At 44.5% G+C, this 16,937-nt stretch overlaps 1 protein-coding gene across 1 annotated transcript in view; it reads right to left on the bottom strand.

Annotated features, from left to right (window-relative positions):
- macf1a (microtubule actin crosslinking factor 1a) overlaps positions 1-16,937 on the bottom strand; it is a 270,236-nt gene that overhangs the window by 8,885 nt on the left and 244,414 nt on the right. Inside the window, 24 exon segments of the mRNA XM_079522797.1 lie at positions 287-322; positions 1,446-1,508; positions 2,960-3,077; positions 4,108-4,125; positions 6,903-6,977; positions 7,165-7,319; positions 7,521-7,683; positions 7,840-7,994; positions 8,242-8,353; positions 8,468-8,656; positions 9,300-9,572; positions 9,997-10,191; positions 10,369-10,528; positions 10,888-11,057; positions 11,277-11,396; positions 11,717-11,923; positions 12,180-12,335; positions 13,204-13,389; positions 14,257-14,385; positions 14,792-14,989; positions 15,326-15,481; positions 15,843-16,016; positions 16,279-16,380; positions 16,738-16,839. Coding sequence (XP_079378923.1) covers positions 287-322; positions 1,446-1,508; positions 2,960-3,077; positions 4,108-4,125; positions 6,903-6,977; positions 7,165-7,319; positions 7,521-7,683; positions 7,840-7,994; positions 8,242-8,353; positions 8,468-8,656; positions 9,300-9,572; positions 9,997-10,191; positions 10,369-10,528; positions 10,888-11,057; positions 11,277-11,396; positions 11,717-11,923; positions 12,180-12,335; positions 13,204-13,389; positions 14,257-14,385; positions 14,792-14,989; positions 15,326-15,481; positions 15,843-16,016; positions 16,279-16,380; positions 16,738-16,839 — 3,412 coding nt within the window.

The following is a 16,937-nucleotide window of genomic DNA, read 5'->3' as shown; positions in this document are numbered from 1 at the left end:
CTTTTGCACTCTTTAGTGTCTTACGTAACTTGGACATGCATTTCAAACATTTCGTTTTTGCCCTGATTTATTTTATACCATCAAGACCGGGGTGGGTGGGCCAAGCCCCACTATGTGTGAGTAAGTGAATGAGGAAAGCATGATGTAGTATGGCACAAAGACAAGACGGACATCAACCCCAGGACAAACGGTTACACACATACACACACACACACACACACGCACACGCGATGCTTAAAAGTCTAAATGGATAGATGGATGGACAACAGAGAGAGGGGGTAGGTACCTAGTCGACAGCCGAAATAGCCAGGAGTGACAGTCACTGAGAGACAACAAGAGACAAGGTGAAGTAATCGCATGCTCATGGTGGGATGACGAGAGAGAGACACACACACCCTGATAAACACATAGTGGTTGACTGCTCCTACTACTGCCCCTATCAGAAGAAAATCTCTCTGAACACATGCATACACATGTGTGCATGCACGCACGCACGCACGCACGCACGCACGCACGCACGCACGCACGCACGCACGCACGCACGCACACAGACGCCTACATGTTGCATACTGTAGGCGAGTGTGCAGTGTGCACGCACACACACAGGATACAAGTAAACACTTCTGGGACCAACACACCAACTTCAGTGAGAAACATGAAAAAGTGGGGTTACAGTAACTGCGCACACGTGCGCACGCACACACACACACACACACACACACACACACACACACACACACACACACACACACACACACACACACACACACACACACACACACACACACACACACACACACACACACACACACACACACACACACACACACACACACACACACACACACACACACACACACACGCACACGCACGCACACACAGAACTCTGAAAATGTGTAAAATAAAAAACTGTGACCAAGATCCAGAGCTAGCGCGAGCAGAAAGCCAGGAAGAATGGAGTCAAGGGACAATGACAGGGACAGGAATATAGGACAGGGATAGGAAGAAGGAACGAGGGACATTAATCCATAACATTAGTCCAGTGGTCACAGTCAGCAAGGCACAGCAACAAGCCCAAACCAAACCAGAGGGAAGACAGGCAGAGAGAGAGAGGAAGAAAATACAGAAGAGGAAGAGACAGAAAAACTGGGAAATGGGAAGGATAAAGCCAGTGAGAGAGAGAAAATGGTGAACTTATAAGAAGTATAAAGAGAGAAAGAAGGATGAGAAGTCAGACAGAGCCAATAGGAACAGGATGGGGAGGAGGGGGGTGGGGGACCAAACCGGACAGAGCCAATAGGAACAGGATGGGGAGGAGGGGGACCAAACCGGACAGAGTTAGTGAGGAAGTAAAGAACGCTTGCACGAAGGTGATAGAGAGAGAGAGAGAGAGAGAGAGAGAGAGAGAGAGAGAGAGAGAGAGAGAGAGAGAGAGAGAGTCCAACCTATACGAGATGAAATGGAGCTACTGGAATCGCAGCGAAGGATCTTAAGTCCAGGATGTTGCACTGGGGAAAGAGAAAAAGGAAAGGAAGGGAAGAAGAACAGGGGAAGGGAGAGGGGAGAGATCTGAAGACCATGCACCATGCAATAGTATTGCTTTTCTTTGGAGAAACAGATAAAGAAAATAAAGTGGAACTGAAGAGAGTGTGAGAGACAAAGGAAGACCGCTAGAGGGGGCGAGGGAGAGTGTGGCAGGGCTAAAGAAGATGATAGGGTAAGATAAGGTAAGTAAAATAAGGACAGGAGTGTATGATGGGGAGAGAAAAAACAAAACAAGATAGGGTCTAGTAAAAACAGACTTCATGTGGCCAGTCTATGATGTCACTCATCTATGACATACTGTATGAGGTGGCCATGGTTTCAGCCTCGATTTGACTGCCATCCACTTCTGCTTACACATGACTTGGCTCTGAAAGAGGCTAGCCGGGTGGTAGAGGATCAAGTTATAATGTAATCTGAGCCCCTTTGACGTCCATTATAAGTGATATACACATTAGTGGACAAGGAATATAGCTGCTGATCAGTCAGGGTGGGTTGAAGAATTGGCTCTGGAAATACAGATAAAGAAGCACAGAAATGTCCTCTTATAGATGGCTATAGGCTACCCTCTTTAAAATAAAAAGATTTAAATGGAAGAACGAGAAAGGCGCCTGGAAAAGAGCCAGCTTAGGTGGTTCAGGCATCTGGTTAGGATGCCTCTCGAGCGTGTCCCTAGGGAGGTCCTCGATGCACGTCCCACTGGGAGGAGACCCCGGGGCAGACCAAGGAGCAGATGGAAGGTTTACATCGACTCACTGGCCTTGGAACGCCTCGGGATGCCCCGGGAGGAAGTTACTAATGTTGCTCTGGAGAGGGAAGTCTGAAGCTCTCTGGTGAAGCTGTCGCCCCCGCGGCCCGACTATGGATAAGCGGTTGAAGATGGATGGATGGATGAACGAGAATAGAGTGTTTGGAGAGAAAAAAGGACAAGCTCTTTGGGCACTGACACACTGTCAGACACGGACACTGCAAGAAAGTATAGGTCAGTATGGGTCAGGGCATCAGCCGGTTAACTCTAATGACGACTTCAGCAGGCGACTGGGCGTATCGTGCTCCGCTCCACGTACTCCTGTGTAGGCAGCTCTGCCAGCATGCTCATCTCAACCCAGTAAGACCTGGGCTTAATTTTACTAATACCTTCTAAAATCAGTAGTTCTCACAGACTCACACTTTCAAAAATAGCAGTTTTTACATTTTCTGTGAGACACACTTGCCGAAGGGGTCGTGCAATGAAATATAATGTCTTTTGGCGAAAATGAGGAGAGACAATCAGATCAATAGCTATTCATGTGGCTCGTGTGTGTGTGTGTGTGTGTGTGTGTGTGTGTGTGTGTGTGTGTGTGTGTGTGTGTGTGTGTGTGTGTGTGTGTGTGTGTGTGTGCATGTACATGTGCAGGCGTGCGCAAGCACCACTAACCTCTGCATGGGTCATTCTTGACCAGGAACTCGTCCAGGGCCATCCAACCACCGCCGACCCTCACCATGACCGTGCTGCGCAGGATACGCACCAGGCGCAGCTGCTGGGAGTCTCCAAACTAATGGCACACGGGGACCGCAGCAGATCGCCAGAAGAGGAAGACAGAGGTAAAGAATGGAGAAGATGGAAAAGAGGTGAGACAGACAGAGGTAAGAGAGTGATTGGAGAAAAAAGCAGAGGGGAGAGGGGAGAGGGAGAGAGAGAGAGAGAGAGAGAGAGAGAGAGAAAAAAAGAATGAGTGGGGATTGGGGGGGTGGCGAGATACAGGAATTCAGTGAGTGAACAATTGTTTGCACATTGACCGCGAGCTTCAAACGCCTGATAGACACACACCCTTTCCCCAAACCCTGAGCACTAGATCCACTCCATGCAGTCATCACTAAACGATTACGATACATGCATCAATGACTTGATCTGTTGTTGTCTACAGCGTGGTCTGTCTGATGCAGCGCACAGCCATAGACAACCAACTCAGAGATTCGCCGTATATTTTCAGAAATAAATTACACCACTTTTATTTTTCTATACCCACAGCAAAAGCAGTACACCCAAGCAGATTCTGCTCAGTCTGGTCCCCAGCAGTTTGATTTTGTTCCCAGCGCTCTAGCTCTAAAGCACAGAAGATCGCCTCACACCACTAATTACAACTTCAGACATATCATTGTCGCCCATCTCACTTTGCACAATTTGTCATTCTCCACACAAAACAAATCACACCAAGAGCACAACTGGGACAGTGAAACCTGCTCACGAGCTCACAAAACCAACAATGGAGTGCTTCATGTACATTTAGGTTGCATTTTATGGTGTGAAATCTTCCCTGGTGGTCTGTCCTGTGTAAGTGGCGTAAGATACAGTGGTCGGCTATTTTCCAAAATAGCCGATCTACAACATCATAACGTATCGCATCAGGAAGTGTTGTGAGCTTCTAGATGGGCAATTTCTGCCACGCAACAACTTGATAGTATAAAGTAGGGCTTTAAGTGTTTTCTTTTATTTTGTACATTTTGTAATTGAGAGCACTACGTTGGAGGAAAAGCAGCAAGCAGGTTTCAGAGGTCTGATCACTGACGTGGGAGTCACTTTACCTGGTTTCCAAGGAAGAACTACAATAAATCATCCGGAGGACGAGAGAGGAGAGACACAAGGAGAAAGAAAAAGAGAAGGAGTGAAACAACAGTAGTGACATTGACTACAGCTCTATTTGGTCTTTTGTGCACAGAAAGGCATTATGCGTAAAGTCTGTTCTATATGCCCTATAGAACTATATGCCGCATATATACAGTATACTGTATATTTATGGTATATGAATATACAGTATATACATACTGGTGAAGTCTTCTCTATACACGATGCTTCATAGACTTGGGTCAAATATGAATTTTGCTTTCATTGGAACCAAATCAAAATTTGTGCTACATGAAAATGCAATAACTGAAGTGCTTGAAAATCTACTTTTCTGATATTAATACAACCTGTCTTAAATAATAATCATAATTTATCATGTACTTTTTTTATTTGTATTCCTGCACAAGCATAGCTGTGTATGTGAAGAGAAGCAGTGACAAGAATGCACGTGAATGCTATGATGAAGTGAGAATGCGATGAGAAACTGCCACGTGTGGTGAGATGGAAGTGACAGTCAGTGAGACAGTGAAGCCAGATGGAAACATGAACACACACGTCGACACGAACAAACAAAGGAGAGGTGGACGTACAACAGAAATGACAAGAACAAGTCTGGGTGCAATTAGTGTGTCCCCTGTGTCGCTGTCGTAAGACACTATGGGTATCATTACCCAATGGATAATGATGAAGAATGAAGGCAGAGACAGCGGTGCTGATGGCTGATCCAGAACAAGCTGTTGGAAGTGTTTATAGCTATAGCATAATGCTACATACAGTAGTAGATGCACACTGAGGGCCCAGGCTAAGCAGGTATACTGTTTACTGTATCCAAAATGCTTTTTTAATAATATATCTATAATACTGTAACATAATGGCGTTGCTATTGGAAAATAGCTATAATATAATATAATATAATATAATATAATATAATATAATATAATATAATATAATATAATATAATATAATATAATATAATATAATATAATATAATATAATATAATATAATATAATATAATATAATATAATATGAATCAAATCTTCATATTCTTTCTGCTTGGTGCTTTTCTTTTTTCATTCCTGATAGTCACTGTACAGTGAGAGGGAGACAGGAAAGGTGGGAGAGGATGACATGCAGCAAAGAGCAGAGGTTCAGACTTGAACCTGGGCCAGCTGCGGGAAAAGTACAGCCTTGAGCCTTATTTATGTGATATATGTGCACTTACCAGGTGAGCCACCGGGGGCGCCTCCCTGCTTTCTACTTTTTAACATTACTGAATTGTCTTGGCCAAGTTGACTTTTATTCATTTGACTACTGCAGGTCTGTAGCCGAACCACCGCTAACAATGCTAATTTTGCAATGCTAAGTCCTATACCTGGGGGTCAGTGTGCATCCACACTGTTAAGCCTGCTTTGTTCTTAGTCGTGCGCAGGTGTCGCACACCCTAAAATAGCATAGTCTACACACTCTCAGAGCTCTGTGACGCCTTGTGAGCTTGTAGATCTGCCATTATCGGTGTGTGACACATGTGGGCAACAAAGTATAACTGAGGCTTTACATTTACAACATGGCTGATATTAGTGTCATGGTGATGCACAGCCGCAGTGCTGTGAGATGTAATGTAACACAACATGTTATATGAATGTTATGATGACATGATGACATGACTGTTATTATACATTCAGACGCCTCCGAAATACACCATGAGCACATGATGTTGTGAGGTAGTACACACGTAGACACACATGAAGATGACCGAGTGACACTTCTAAAACGGTTAGTCCCAATACTTGATTCTGATTGGATGGTTTCTGATTAGACCACGTAGTAAATGTCACGATAAACCACACCTTAAATCAGTTTATATCAATCCCAGGTGAGTTATAGTGATCCAGCATCTCTGTAGCTGCTTGATTTCCTTACAAACCCTGGCCGTGCAGGCGTCTAAGCACCGCCCGCACTCATAGGATTGTGAATGAGTGGCTCCGGGCGGCCTTGTAAAGACAGCAAGTGTCTCCTATTCCCTGGTCACTGAGAACAGCTGTTCACTAGCTCGCTATGCTATTGTTTTTGACGTGATGTTCACAGACATATCAGCTAAATCTGGATAAAAAAAATGAAATGGATGAATTTCTGTCAAATATGTTAGGTACCATAATGAGACTGTCCTAACACATACATTGTTTTTCTCTATGTGTTTGTTTGGCAAAGTTTGTCGTAAACACAACAAGAAAGTGGCTCTCTCTGGTGGGCGCAGTAACTACGTTTGTAAATTATTAAAATGTTATGATAATATTGCTATGTTTGTAACCGTTTTAGAAAAGCAATAAGCCACGCGAGGTCCGAGCTTACCTTGTATTTGATAATGTCTGAGAGGGTTGGCAACACTCCGCTGCGCATCGTGTCTCACCACGCCCCTCAGCCATTATAAAATACAAGGTAACCTGAGACCTCTTGCGGCTTATTGCTTTATTTAATGCTGAAAGGGGTGAGTGGTTAATTGGTGCTTGATGATGCAATGAATTCACACAGCCTGCACCTGATAGCACTGATTACAACAAATAAACAATTACATCATTTACTGTATATCAACAGATACTAATGAGTAACAACTACTAATTCATGTTCCCAATTCTGATGTTGGGAAATATCAAATTCGATTCAATATTCATCAAACGTTTAAACTGAAATAATATAATTTGACTAAACGGTTAAGATTTCACTGTACAGTGAACTCTACCACACCAGTGGACTTACCCGGTACTTGTTCTCTCCAATCTGCTCTACTTGGAACCTCTTGGCACATTTACACTGGGCAACCTGCCGTGTCACCTGTACAGGAAAGCAAGAGGGCACGTGAGAAGGCTGTGTAGTGTGTGTGTGTGTGTGTGTGTGTGTGTGTGTGTGTGTGTGTGTGTGTGTGTGTGTGTGTGTGTGGCGCGCACGCGCACACACACGCTTTGCTTTCGTCTCATGTGTTATGTATGCAGGTACTATCAATGTTTCCGGCATCCCTCACCTCGTCCTCAATCTTGTCGGCATCGGTGGTGGGTCTGTAGGCGTCCTTGTTGGGATGCAGAGCAGCTACAAACTCGTAGTAGTCAATATAACCGTCTCCGTCTCGGTCAAAGATGTCTGCCACCGCCGTCATCTCCAACCTGCTGGTGGGGAACTCTGCACAGGAGGACAGCAAAAAATTAGCCGAGTACGGATGAAAGCCAGACAGCAGTCCTGTAACTGCTAGAGGCTAAATAAATCACACGGTCTTTCGGGTTGAGGACATTCCCAACTATACTAGTGGAGAACTCCTCAGAAGCCATAAACTGGTGAGCTAATGTGATAAATTGTGGGGTGGGGTCAATAATTTGGACCTACTTGAGGCCAGGATGCCGTCGATAAACTCCTGCCGTGTGATCTTGCCATCCTGGTCCTTGTCGATACGTCTGAAGAAGTCCATGACACGAGACTTCTTGTGGTTCATCCAGCGCATGTACTTCTTCCTCCACACATCAAAGTCAAAGTTGGCAAACTCTTTCAGCTACAAGAACGAGAGAGAGAGAGAGAGAGAGAGAGAGAGAGAGAGAGAGAGAGAGAGAGAAAATAGCATGGGTAAATAAATCGTCTAGTCAGCTGAAATTGATATGCAACATAAATGAACAACCGATAAAAATACAAATTTGAATGAAATAAGAACCTCCTCGAGTCTATCCAGACCGTCGTTGAGTTTGCGCTGGCGGTCGAGTGCCAGCAGCCAAACTTGCTGCCACCGGGCACAGAGTTGGTTGAGCCGTGGGTTGGCCCCAGCAAACTGCATGGCTGCCTGTTGCTGCTGCTGTTGCTGGTTTTTACCTGTAGAGGGAGCAAGAGGAGAGACACACCACAGTCTTTATTTCATGTCATATGGCAGGTATGCATGGTAGGTACAGTCAGAGTTAGATCTGTGTTTCTGTAGTGACTAGGTATTAAATACGTAGTTACAGGGGCTATGAGCTACTTCGGTGTCAGTTCCCCAAAAGCCTGATTTAAACTTTAAGCAAAGTTATGTGCTACAGTAACTAAACTAAGTCAGCCTTTAATGTTAAGCAGAGAGACTTACGCGCTCCTCTCCTCTCAGCCAGGCTGCTGGGAGGCCCGGCTGGTTTTCTCTTGTAGGTCTTAGTCACCTTGTCCACATCAGGCTGCTTCCTCGTCATCTCCTCCATAAACACCTGCGGACAAACATAGACATTTGTTATACTAATCTAGCTAGTGCAGTGCAGTATAGCCATACCTGTAGTAAGTCAGCATATGAACAAAATGTCTGTCGAGTTATAGTAGCCAACCTGGTGTTCTGAGATGAGTGTTTTGACTTGAGTGATGTCCTGCGGGAGGGGCTCCGTGTCTCTCTGGACCAATGTGGTCTCAGCAAACTGCAGCCATGACAACAGCTGCTCCAATAGGTTAGCGTTGTTGAGCAGCTCCGTCAGAGCCGTCTCCAGGCGCTGCTCGTGCTGCTTGGCCCACGTCAGCACCTGTAGGAAGCAGAATTATTGATTTAAATAATGAATACAAATAAAAAAGGGGATCTGTGTGATCCTACCAGCTAAATGATGGATTGCCAATAAACAAACAACAAAAATAAGACTCAGACATGAATGAATTGTAAACCAGAGGACACCTGCATCTCCAACTTCTATCTCCCCTCTTGCACCTCCATCCTTGCACCTCCTCAACATTCCCTCCCGCCCAGAGGTCATCAATATGTCCGTGCACAGAACAATGTGTCCATGGCAAAGGCTTGGCCTCGTTCGTGGCTATTTCTTTATTTAGTTTTTACACACCATTATAATGTTCTTACTTTGATCGTAAGACCCAATTACTGAATGTCAGTCTCCAGGTTGTCTTATGAAACTGATTTACTATGACACTATGGTACATGAGGAGTCCACTGGGACAGTGGTTCTCAACCCGTTTTACTTTCAAGGACCCCCATAACTCTGAGAGCAGACAAATGGAAGGTTACAGACCTAAAACGGTAATTAGCTAGCTCTAGGCTAGCTTGTGTTTGTTTAACCATGGCAAAACACAAACAAAACAAAAAAAAGCCCAAAATGTCCAGCACAAGCCAGCATGGCAATGATGACCCCTCTCTCGACCTCCTCCCGTGGCCCTCACCTCCTCGAAGCGTGCCCTGATGATGGTGATCCAGTGCTTGATGGTGGTGATGCAGTCGGGGTGACACACGGGCAGGATAGACTCCCCCATGCCGGCTGCTTTGTTGACATCGCCCCTCTTGTCCTCCACGGTGGCCATGAAGTCGCGGTGTGTGTGCAACAGGACCTGCAAGGTCTCCGCCTCCTCGGGAAGGACACCGCGGAAACGCAGGGTCTGCTCTGCCTCCGACAGCCACTCCAGGAGCATCTGCACTGCCGCGCGGAACTCCTCCGCCTGGGGAGAAAGATGGAGGGATGTGGACATGGTAGTGAAGCACAGTGTGTAGAGTACTACAGTTTACAGATTTTTTTTTGTTTTTGTTTGTTTATTTTTTATGAAGATTTTATTAAAAGTTGCTATACCTCTGAAGTACAGAAAATCATTGACTGTCTGCCTCTGGACTTTTTATTTTTCACACTTTCAAACTATTTTTTATAAAAAGGTTTTAAACTATAACATAATATCACTCTCAATTCATCCTTAAATGAGAATCACCAGTAATTATTTGAAACCTTTTAGAATTCCAAATGCCATTGTAAAACTTCATTTAGAATTGTTGTGATATCCTTCAACTCTCTAACAGTAACACAATAGAGAGGACAAGGACACATCTGTTCTTCTGTGTATATAAGCTGTAAAGAAGTGCTTCTTCTCTGACCTGTTTGAGGGCCTGCTGGAGGCGGGTCTGCTTGGTGACGGACAGGGCGCAGACCGTATCCCAGCGGTTGCTGAGCTCTTGCAGCTGAACTTTGACCCAGGCCGTGTCCTCGCGGCCCGTCTCCATCAGCTCGCGGGCCGAGCGCTTCAGTGTCTGCACGTTGCCGGTTCTCTTGCCCAGCTCCTTCTGGAATGCCTGGGAGTGGACAGTGCTTTATTGAGTTGTATGGCTCTCATGCTTAACTGTAATGCACGTATCATCTACGTATACTGAAAGTAAATAGTCTCACAACTACCATTGCAAATATATGTCAAGTGGAGACCAATCAGAGATGATAGGCCTGCAGTGAAGCCCATACATATGGACCAGTACCTTGTGTGAGTCCATGAGGTTTGTGACCAGATCCAGGTCTCCATGGACAGGCAGGTCCTCAGCCAGCTGTGGCTCTACTCGGTACAGCCAGTCCACCAGAGCCTGGAGGGCCTCGGCAAACTGACCTGAGAACAGCAGAGCCTCCTCCAGCTTATGTTGCCTGACAGACAGAGAGACCGAGAGAGAGAGAGAGAGAGAGAGAGCAAGAGCAGAGGTTATTGGTTTTGTTTTCTTATTATATATGATACTTGGTGTCACATGATAATGTAACAGGTATGAGTAGAACCGCAAACTAATGTGCTAACAAGCTTTATGGGAAATAACGGCACAGCTGGAATAAATCTTTGACCAGTGAGGTTTCTTGGTGAGAGATCTACACTGTATATTTGATAATCCACAATAACAATGACTGGTATTGGATTGGATTCCATTTGTTTACAGCAAATTCAAAAAATGAAGCAGACCTGAACGAAATGAACGAGTGCAACAAGTGGGTGAATGCAGCCACTTTCCTCTCACCTCTCAACACTCTTGCCACAGACGGTGTCCCACTTGTCCCGGACCTCTCCCAGCAAGTGGTCCATATCCTGGGTGTCCGCTGGGAGCTGGGCCTTGTCCCTCATGGCCTTACCAGACCGAACCGTGGTGTCGTACAGTGGCTGCTTGGAGCCCAGCGCCTTCTGGAACTCCTGTGTATGGAGAGAGATGGAGAGAAAGATAATTATTGCGAGCTACTATGGCACGTAGGATATTATTACGTCAATCTATAGTTTTTTCAGTCTTGAAAACTACATTTTAGGATTGATAATTTTGGTGTGTGTGTGTGTGTGTGTGTGTGTGTGTGTGTGCGCGCGCAAATGAATATATAGATGTGTGAAACAACAGACGTGGTCTTCATGGTTCCTTACCTTGTGTTTAGCCAGCTGAACTTTGATCTTGTCTGGTTCATTGGAGATCTCCAGCTCCGAGTCCAGCCTGTTCTCTGCCTCCTCCAGCCAGTCAGTCAACTTCCTCCACGCCTCATGGAACTATAGAAAGAGATCAAGGTTTCATATCGCTGAAGGAATTCCATCACTGACGTGTAAGCATTTTTTGCTGCTAAATAACATGAGCCTGAAATACCTCTGGAATGTGATTTACGAGAATTGAATGTCTCTAGAAATATAGATTCAAATAATGTATGTTTTTATTAAAATGTTGAGGCATTAGACTGACAGTGAGCACAGCAATAGGTCTCAGGATCTCTATCATTAGGGTTAACCACATGAACCCTAGTGTCCTTGTTCTGGGCAGAACATTCGGCGAAAACAGCAGATCTGAATCTGAATCCCATACAGGAGGTCAGTACCTGTTTGGCCCGTTTGCGAGCCTCGTCCAGGTGTCGACCTCGGTCCAGAGATCTTTGGACCAGCTTATCCCAGCGGGCCTGGACGCTCAGCAGTAGGTTCTTAATCAAAACCACATCTTGCTTGAGACTGGCGAAGCGGAGCTGAGAGCCAGCCTTTTCCAGAGCCAGGACCTGTTCTCTGTGGGTGTTGACCTCATTCACAAACACCTGGAGAGAGAGAGAGAGAGAGAGAGAGAGAGAGAGAACGAATTTGAATCGACCATTAATACAGTACGTTCAATATGTTCTAGGAGAACTGATAGAAAAGCTATCCATTGCGAGGCTAGGAGACACTGATTGACACTGATTGTGTACATCTATCTGGTATCGGGCCATGTGGAGGTGTTATACCACTACACTACTACTGTATTACACAGATGTCCTACACTATATTCAGTATACCATTGAGTGCCATATCCATTACCTTGTGTTCATCTATTTGGAACAGGACAGTGTCCAGGATGAGGCTGGGGGGCTGGGCCATGTTGAGGGTCTGTTCAGCCTGGGTCAGCCAGTTGATGGTGTCCTGGAGAGAGGTCTGGAACCCTGTCGCCAAGGAAACAGCCTCGTCCAGTTTCACCTGTAAAAAGGAAGGAGAAAACTGTTGAATTGGAAGCAAGCACAGGTTCCGACTCACACTACACTTATGAAAGATGTTATGCACTATTTGCAATTGGAAAAGATAAAGTTTGAATTGAGAGGGAGTGAAGATAGATTTTACCAGACATGGCAACCCTTTATTGACTATTTCAATAGGTGCACGCTAACCCCTCCTACACAATAGATAACATAATAAAAAAGAAAAATTCTCTCATTTAAAAAGAAAAATGTCTAATTCAGTTGATTTACAACAACGTGTTGGGAAAGTTTGAGAGCAAGAGTGTCTGTCCTGTTGTCTTTATTTTGTTTGTCTGTTCACATTTGTCACTGTTTAACTGTTTTTAATTTTTTCTTGTTTATCACATTTATGTACCTATTTTATTATGTATTGTATTTGGAACATTTACACTACCTGTCGCTATTATTTTTTTCATTTTATGTCACTTAATTACTCATTATCTGTCGATGATATTCTGAAGTTATGTCATAATACAAAATGCCCAATAAAAACAGTATTAAAAAAAAAAAAAAAAGGAGAAAGATTAAAGCAGGGGGGGGAAAAGGTAAATTTCCTTTCTGTCTCAGCAAGTCCATCCAGAAAAGACAAAATATATAGCTTTGCAACTACATGAATTATACATTGATACACTCCAAGAATATCATATTTTACTAATAATAATAATTAGTGTACAGCGGAAAACTAATTATAACAAAATTGCATTTTATGACAAAGATGAGTATTGATGATAATATTCATAAATGGTTTAAAGTAATTATAAGAAATAAAGTATGAAATAAATTAGAACAGCAACAACAAAAGGACAGAAAACAGAGCAACGCAGTCTTACCTTGCGGTCGTCCATCTTGGTGTTGAGGCTAGCCCATTTGTTCTGCAGCATGGCCAGGTTCTGCTGGGTCTGGGTGGTCCCAGGACCACCTCCCTCCTCCCCACCACGGGCCAACAGCATGGACTCTCCCTGGTCCAATAGGCGGTTGTACTGCTCTCCCCGCTGGGCCAACTGGGCCTGAAGCTCCTGGAGAGGGCAGAGGGAGAAGAAACACAGTAGGTGATACAGCAGGTCCAAGAGACTGGGACAGAAACAAAGATAGAGGTTGGTGCTGTAGTGTAGACGACACACCAGGTCCAAGACAGACAGAGGAGGCTGTGTATATCATTATTATACACAAACACTCACTGACATGCATCCAGAGCACTGGCCAGGGAGGAGGAGTCTGACTGCGTTTCAAACGTTAGTTTTTGACAATGGCAGCCAATTAAAAATTCATTGAGAAGCATACGGCGAGTATCTTTTCATGTGAAAGGATGGGCCAAGGACATGTAACCTAATAGTCTGAGCAAGCTTTTATCTCTGTTCCTGTTAACTAAATACTTTTATAATATTGTTTACAAATACTTTGTTGCACGGTTGCACAGTGTGCCGAAACAGACCTAATGCTCACAACGTGTCGCATCCTTGACACGCCATGACATTTTAGTCATGGCGTGTCTGTTTTCGGTGGGGGCACCGTTTTGCGACGGAGCATGAATCAGGCTTTAGAATGGTCCAGTATTGTTTCTGTATATATAATACATACTGCATTATGTTGGAGTGTATATAGTAGTATATTGCATTATTCTGTTGTGTGCATCGGTGTACATGTTTTACACACATAATACAGTAGGTGTTACACTGCATCAACAAAATGTTATATTTTGTGCCACTGGTTTATGTAGGCCAACATTTTGTATGTTATGTGTCGAGGTGACATTTTTGCAAGTATTATGACATTAGAGGAATCACTTACAGTAAATAGTGTCTCGTGAAATAGTCATCGTTAGCTCAGGCCAGGAATATTGCCTGCTATATTGTAGGTCATGGTGTAACAAGTGTTTTGTTTACCATATGCTGCTGCAGCTGTTCCCTGGCAGTCTCGGGCAGACCACCTGTTGGTTTAGCAGCAGACAGTTGGTTCTCTGTCCTCCGGAGCCACAGGAGGAACTCCTCCAGCTCCCCATGGAATCCCTCCGCCTGGAGGAGGAGAGAGGAAAGACAGTCTCAGGGTCAGAATGACATGATCATGATCCCATCCATTCTGCCTCTGCCTTTTGGAGAACATCAAATACAAATATTACTGCATTGCAAGTGTTCCTTATTTGACACTAGGGCCGTTAACATTCCTCAGAAATTAAATTTGAATATTGGTCTTTTTTATTATAGTTTTTTCCTCATAGAAAATGACTTGTTATTGTAAAAAGAGGATACCAGCAGCTGCTCGGATCCAATAAAAAATATATATTTTGTTTGTTTTTAATACTTGCTACATTGGTTCTTGTATTGTTCCTGTCAACTAAACCTTATATATTGTCTTTGTCATGTAAAGGTGATGTAAAGAAACCCTAAGCCATGGAAGCCTGTTTCTCCTACAATAGAGTACCTGATGGAGAGCAGCCTCCAGTAGTTTCTGTCTCTCCTGGGTCGAGAGCAGCAGACTCTCCCAGCTCTGGTTCAGATGATCCAACTGGTCTCTGAGGTGACTAGCCTCGTCTCCAGGAGTGGACTCTAGCAGCTCAGCGCCAGCCCTGTTCACCGCCTCCACTGTGGCATGATGGGACAGCACGTCGTTACGCAGCACCTGGAACAAAGAGTTAGACCGCCATGTCAGAACGCACGTGTGGCCCAAGTGCTTAGGAAAGAATATGCTGTGCTTAGCACAAGATTGAAATCACACTGCACAATATTTGAGAATGAACACAATGTAGTTATAGGCTAGGGATGCTCAACAGAAAACGATCATTTAGCTATCAGTTTTTTATCACCAAGATATTAAATTAAGAGAGACATAAAACATTAAGGCAAAAAAAACCCATTATATTAAAGTTTTGTGACAATCAAGAGTTTGGGTTAGAGTGAGTGAAGGAGAGGGAAAAGGCGTTCAAACTGAACATGTTTGCTATAAATATGCACGTACGTGATGTTTAGCCAGCTCGATCTCTATGGCCTTGGGGTCAGAGTTGATGGGTCGCTGTGTGTCCAGGGTGGTGTGTGTGTGATTCAGCCATGCTTGCAGCTCAGCCAGCGCATGCTGGAACTGACCCAGGGCCAGCAGAGCTCCCTCCAACTTGTGCTGTTCAGGAAGCGAGATGGAGGAATGGAGAGTTAAACACAGAAAGATACTTTTGTTTGAAATTTCCCCAGCTCCTGGTTCAACTGGCATTACATAGTATAATTGTATTTCATTGTATTTTATCGGCTCTGTCGGGTGGAAACATTATATGTCCAAAACGGTTACTTTTCAGGATTCAAATTCAAAAATAGCAAAAGTAGCAGATCTACAAAGACCTTTGGGTGATGCTGTAGTGTAGTATGATTAAGTAGGGCATTCATTTACAAAAACACACAAGAACGTAGAATATGGTTTCTGCCCGACAGCGACGATATACATGCGTATTGTCTAGCATCCCAGAGTATGTGTGGGTTTCTGTCACCTGTCTGTGGGTGATCTTGTCACCCAGGTTTTCCCAGAGGTGCCTGAGCTCGGTGAGGGGCTCCTGGATCATGTCTCTGTCGGTCTGGTCCGACACCTTCTTAAGCAGCAGCTCCCCCTGGTGGCACAGCTTCTCCATGTCAATCTGCTGCTGGTACACTTCCACCTTGTAGTGCTGCTCAGGGGTGGAGGGGAGAGGGTGGATGGGGAAAAGCAGTACGATGTCGAGTTGAGAACTTGACAAATGTATTTTTGGAACAAAATGAGCTTCTCCGTGCAATATAACTGCAAACAAGGCATGACCTGCATTGTACTCTGCAATGTGAGGTCATGTCTGCCGTGTACTGTACCTATGTGTGAATGTATAATGTATCACTTTTACTCTACAAGTCATATTTACTCCACTAAAGCACTGATTTGCAATATTCATACTGTACCTTGAGTTCTTCGATCTGTTGTTTGACAGTGCCCAGGTCTGTTCCCACTGTCGTCATGTCACACAGTTTGATCACTGCATTGTCCAGATAGTCAAACATGCCCTGCAAACCACACACACACACACACACACACACACACACACACACACACACACACACACACACACACACACACACACACACACACACACACACACACACACACACACACACACACACACACACACACACACACACACACACACACACACACACACACACACACACACACACACACACACACACACACACACACACCTTTTAAATGGGAACTTAGCCATTTCTTTACCTTTCTTCCTATTATTAAATTGTGGACACTGCCCAATGAGTTCTTCAAATAAACAAAATCAAATGGGGTTCTATATAAAATACAATAAAAGTTAAATTAAACTCCTGTGTAATCCCATCCCTAATGCTGACCTGCAGTGCATCCTGGTACTGAACAGAGGCAGTCATGGCCTCCTCCAGTCTCTCCATCCTCTCTCTCCATGTCCTGTTCAGTCCCTCCCAAGCAGCATTCATCTGAAGACAGCGAGTGATTGAGAGAGAGAGAGGAGGAGAGATATATGAAATATGGCTCAATTAACCATGGAATCTAGGTATTAGGTCGGTACAATTGA

Source organism: Electrona antarctica (genome assembly GCF_951216825.1).
Source record: "Electrona antarctica genome assembly, chromosome: 15".
In the NCBI taxonomy this organism is placed as follows: domain Eukaryota; kingdom Metazoa; phylum Chordata; class Actinopteri; order Myctophiformes; family Myctophidae; genus Electrona; species Electrona antarctica.
This window is presented reverse-complemented; position numbering and strand designations above follow the sequence as displayed.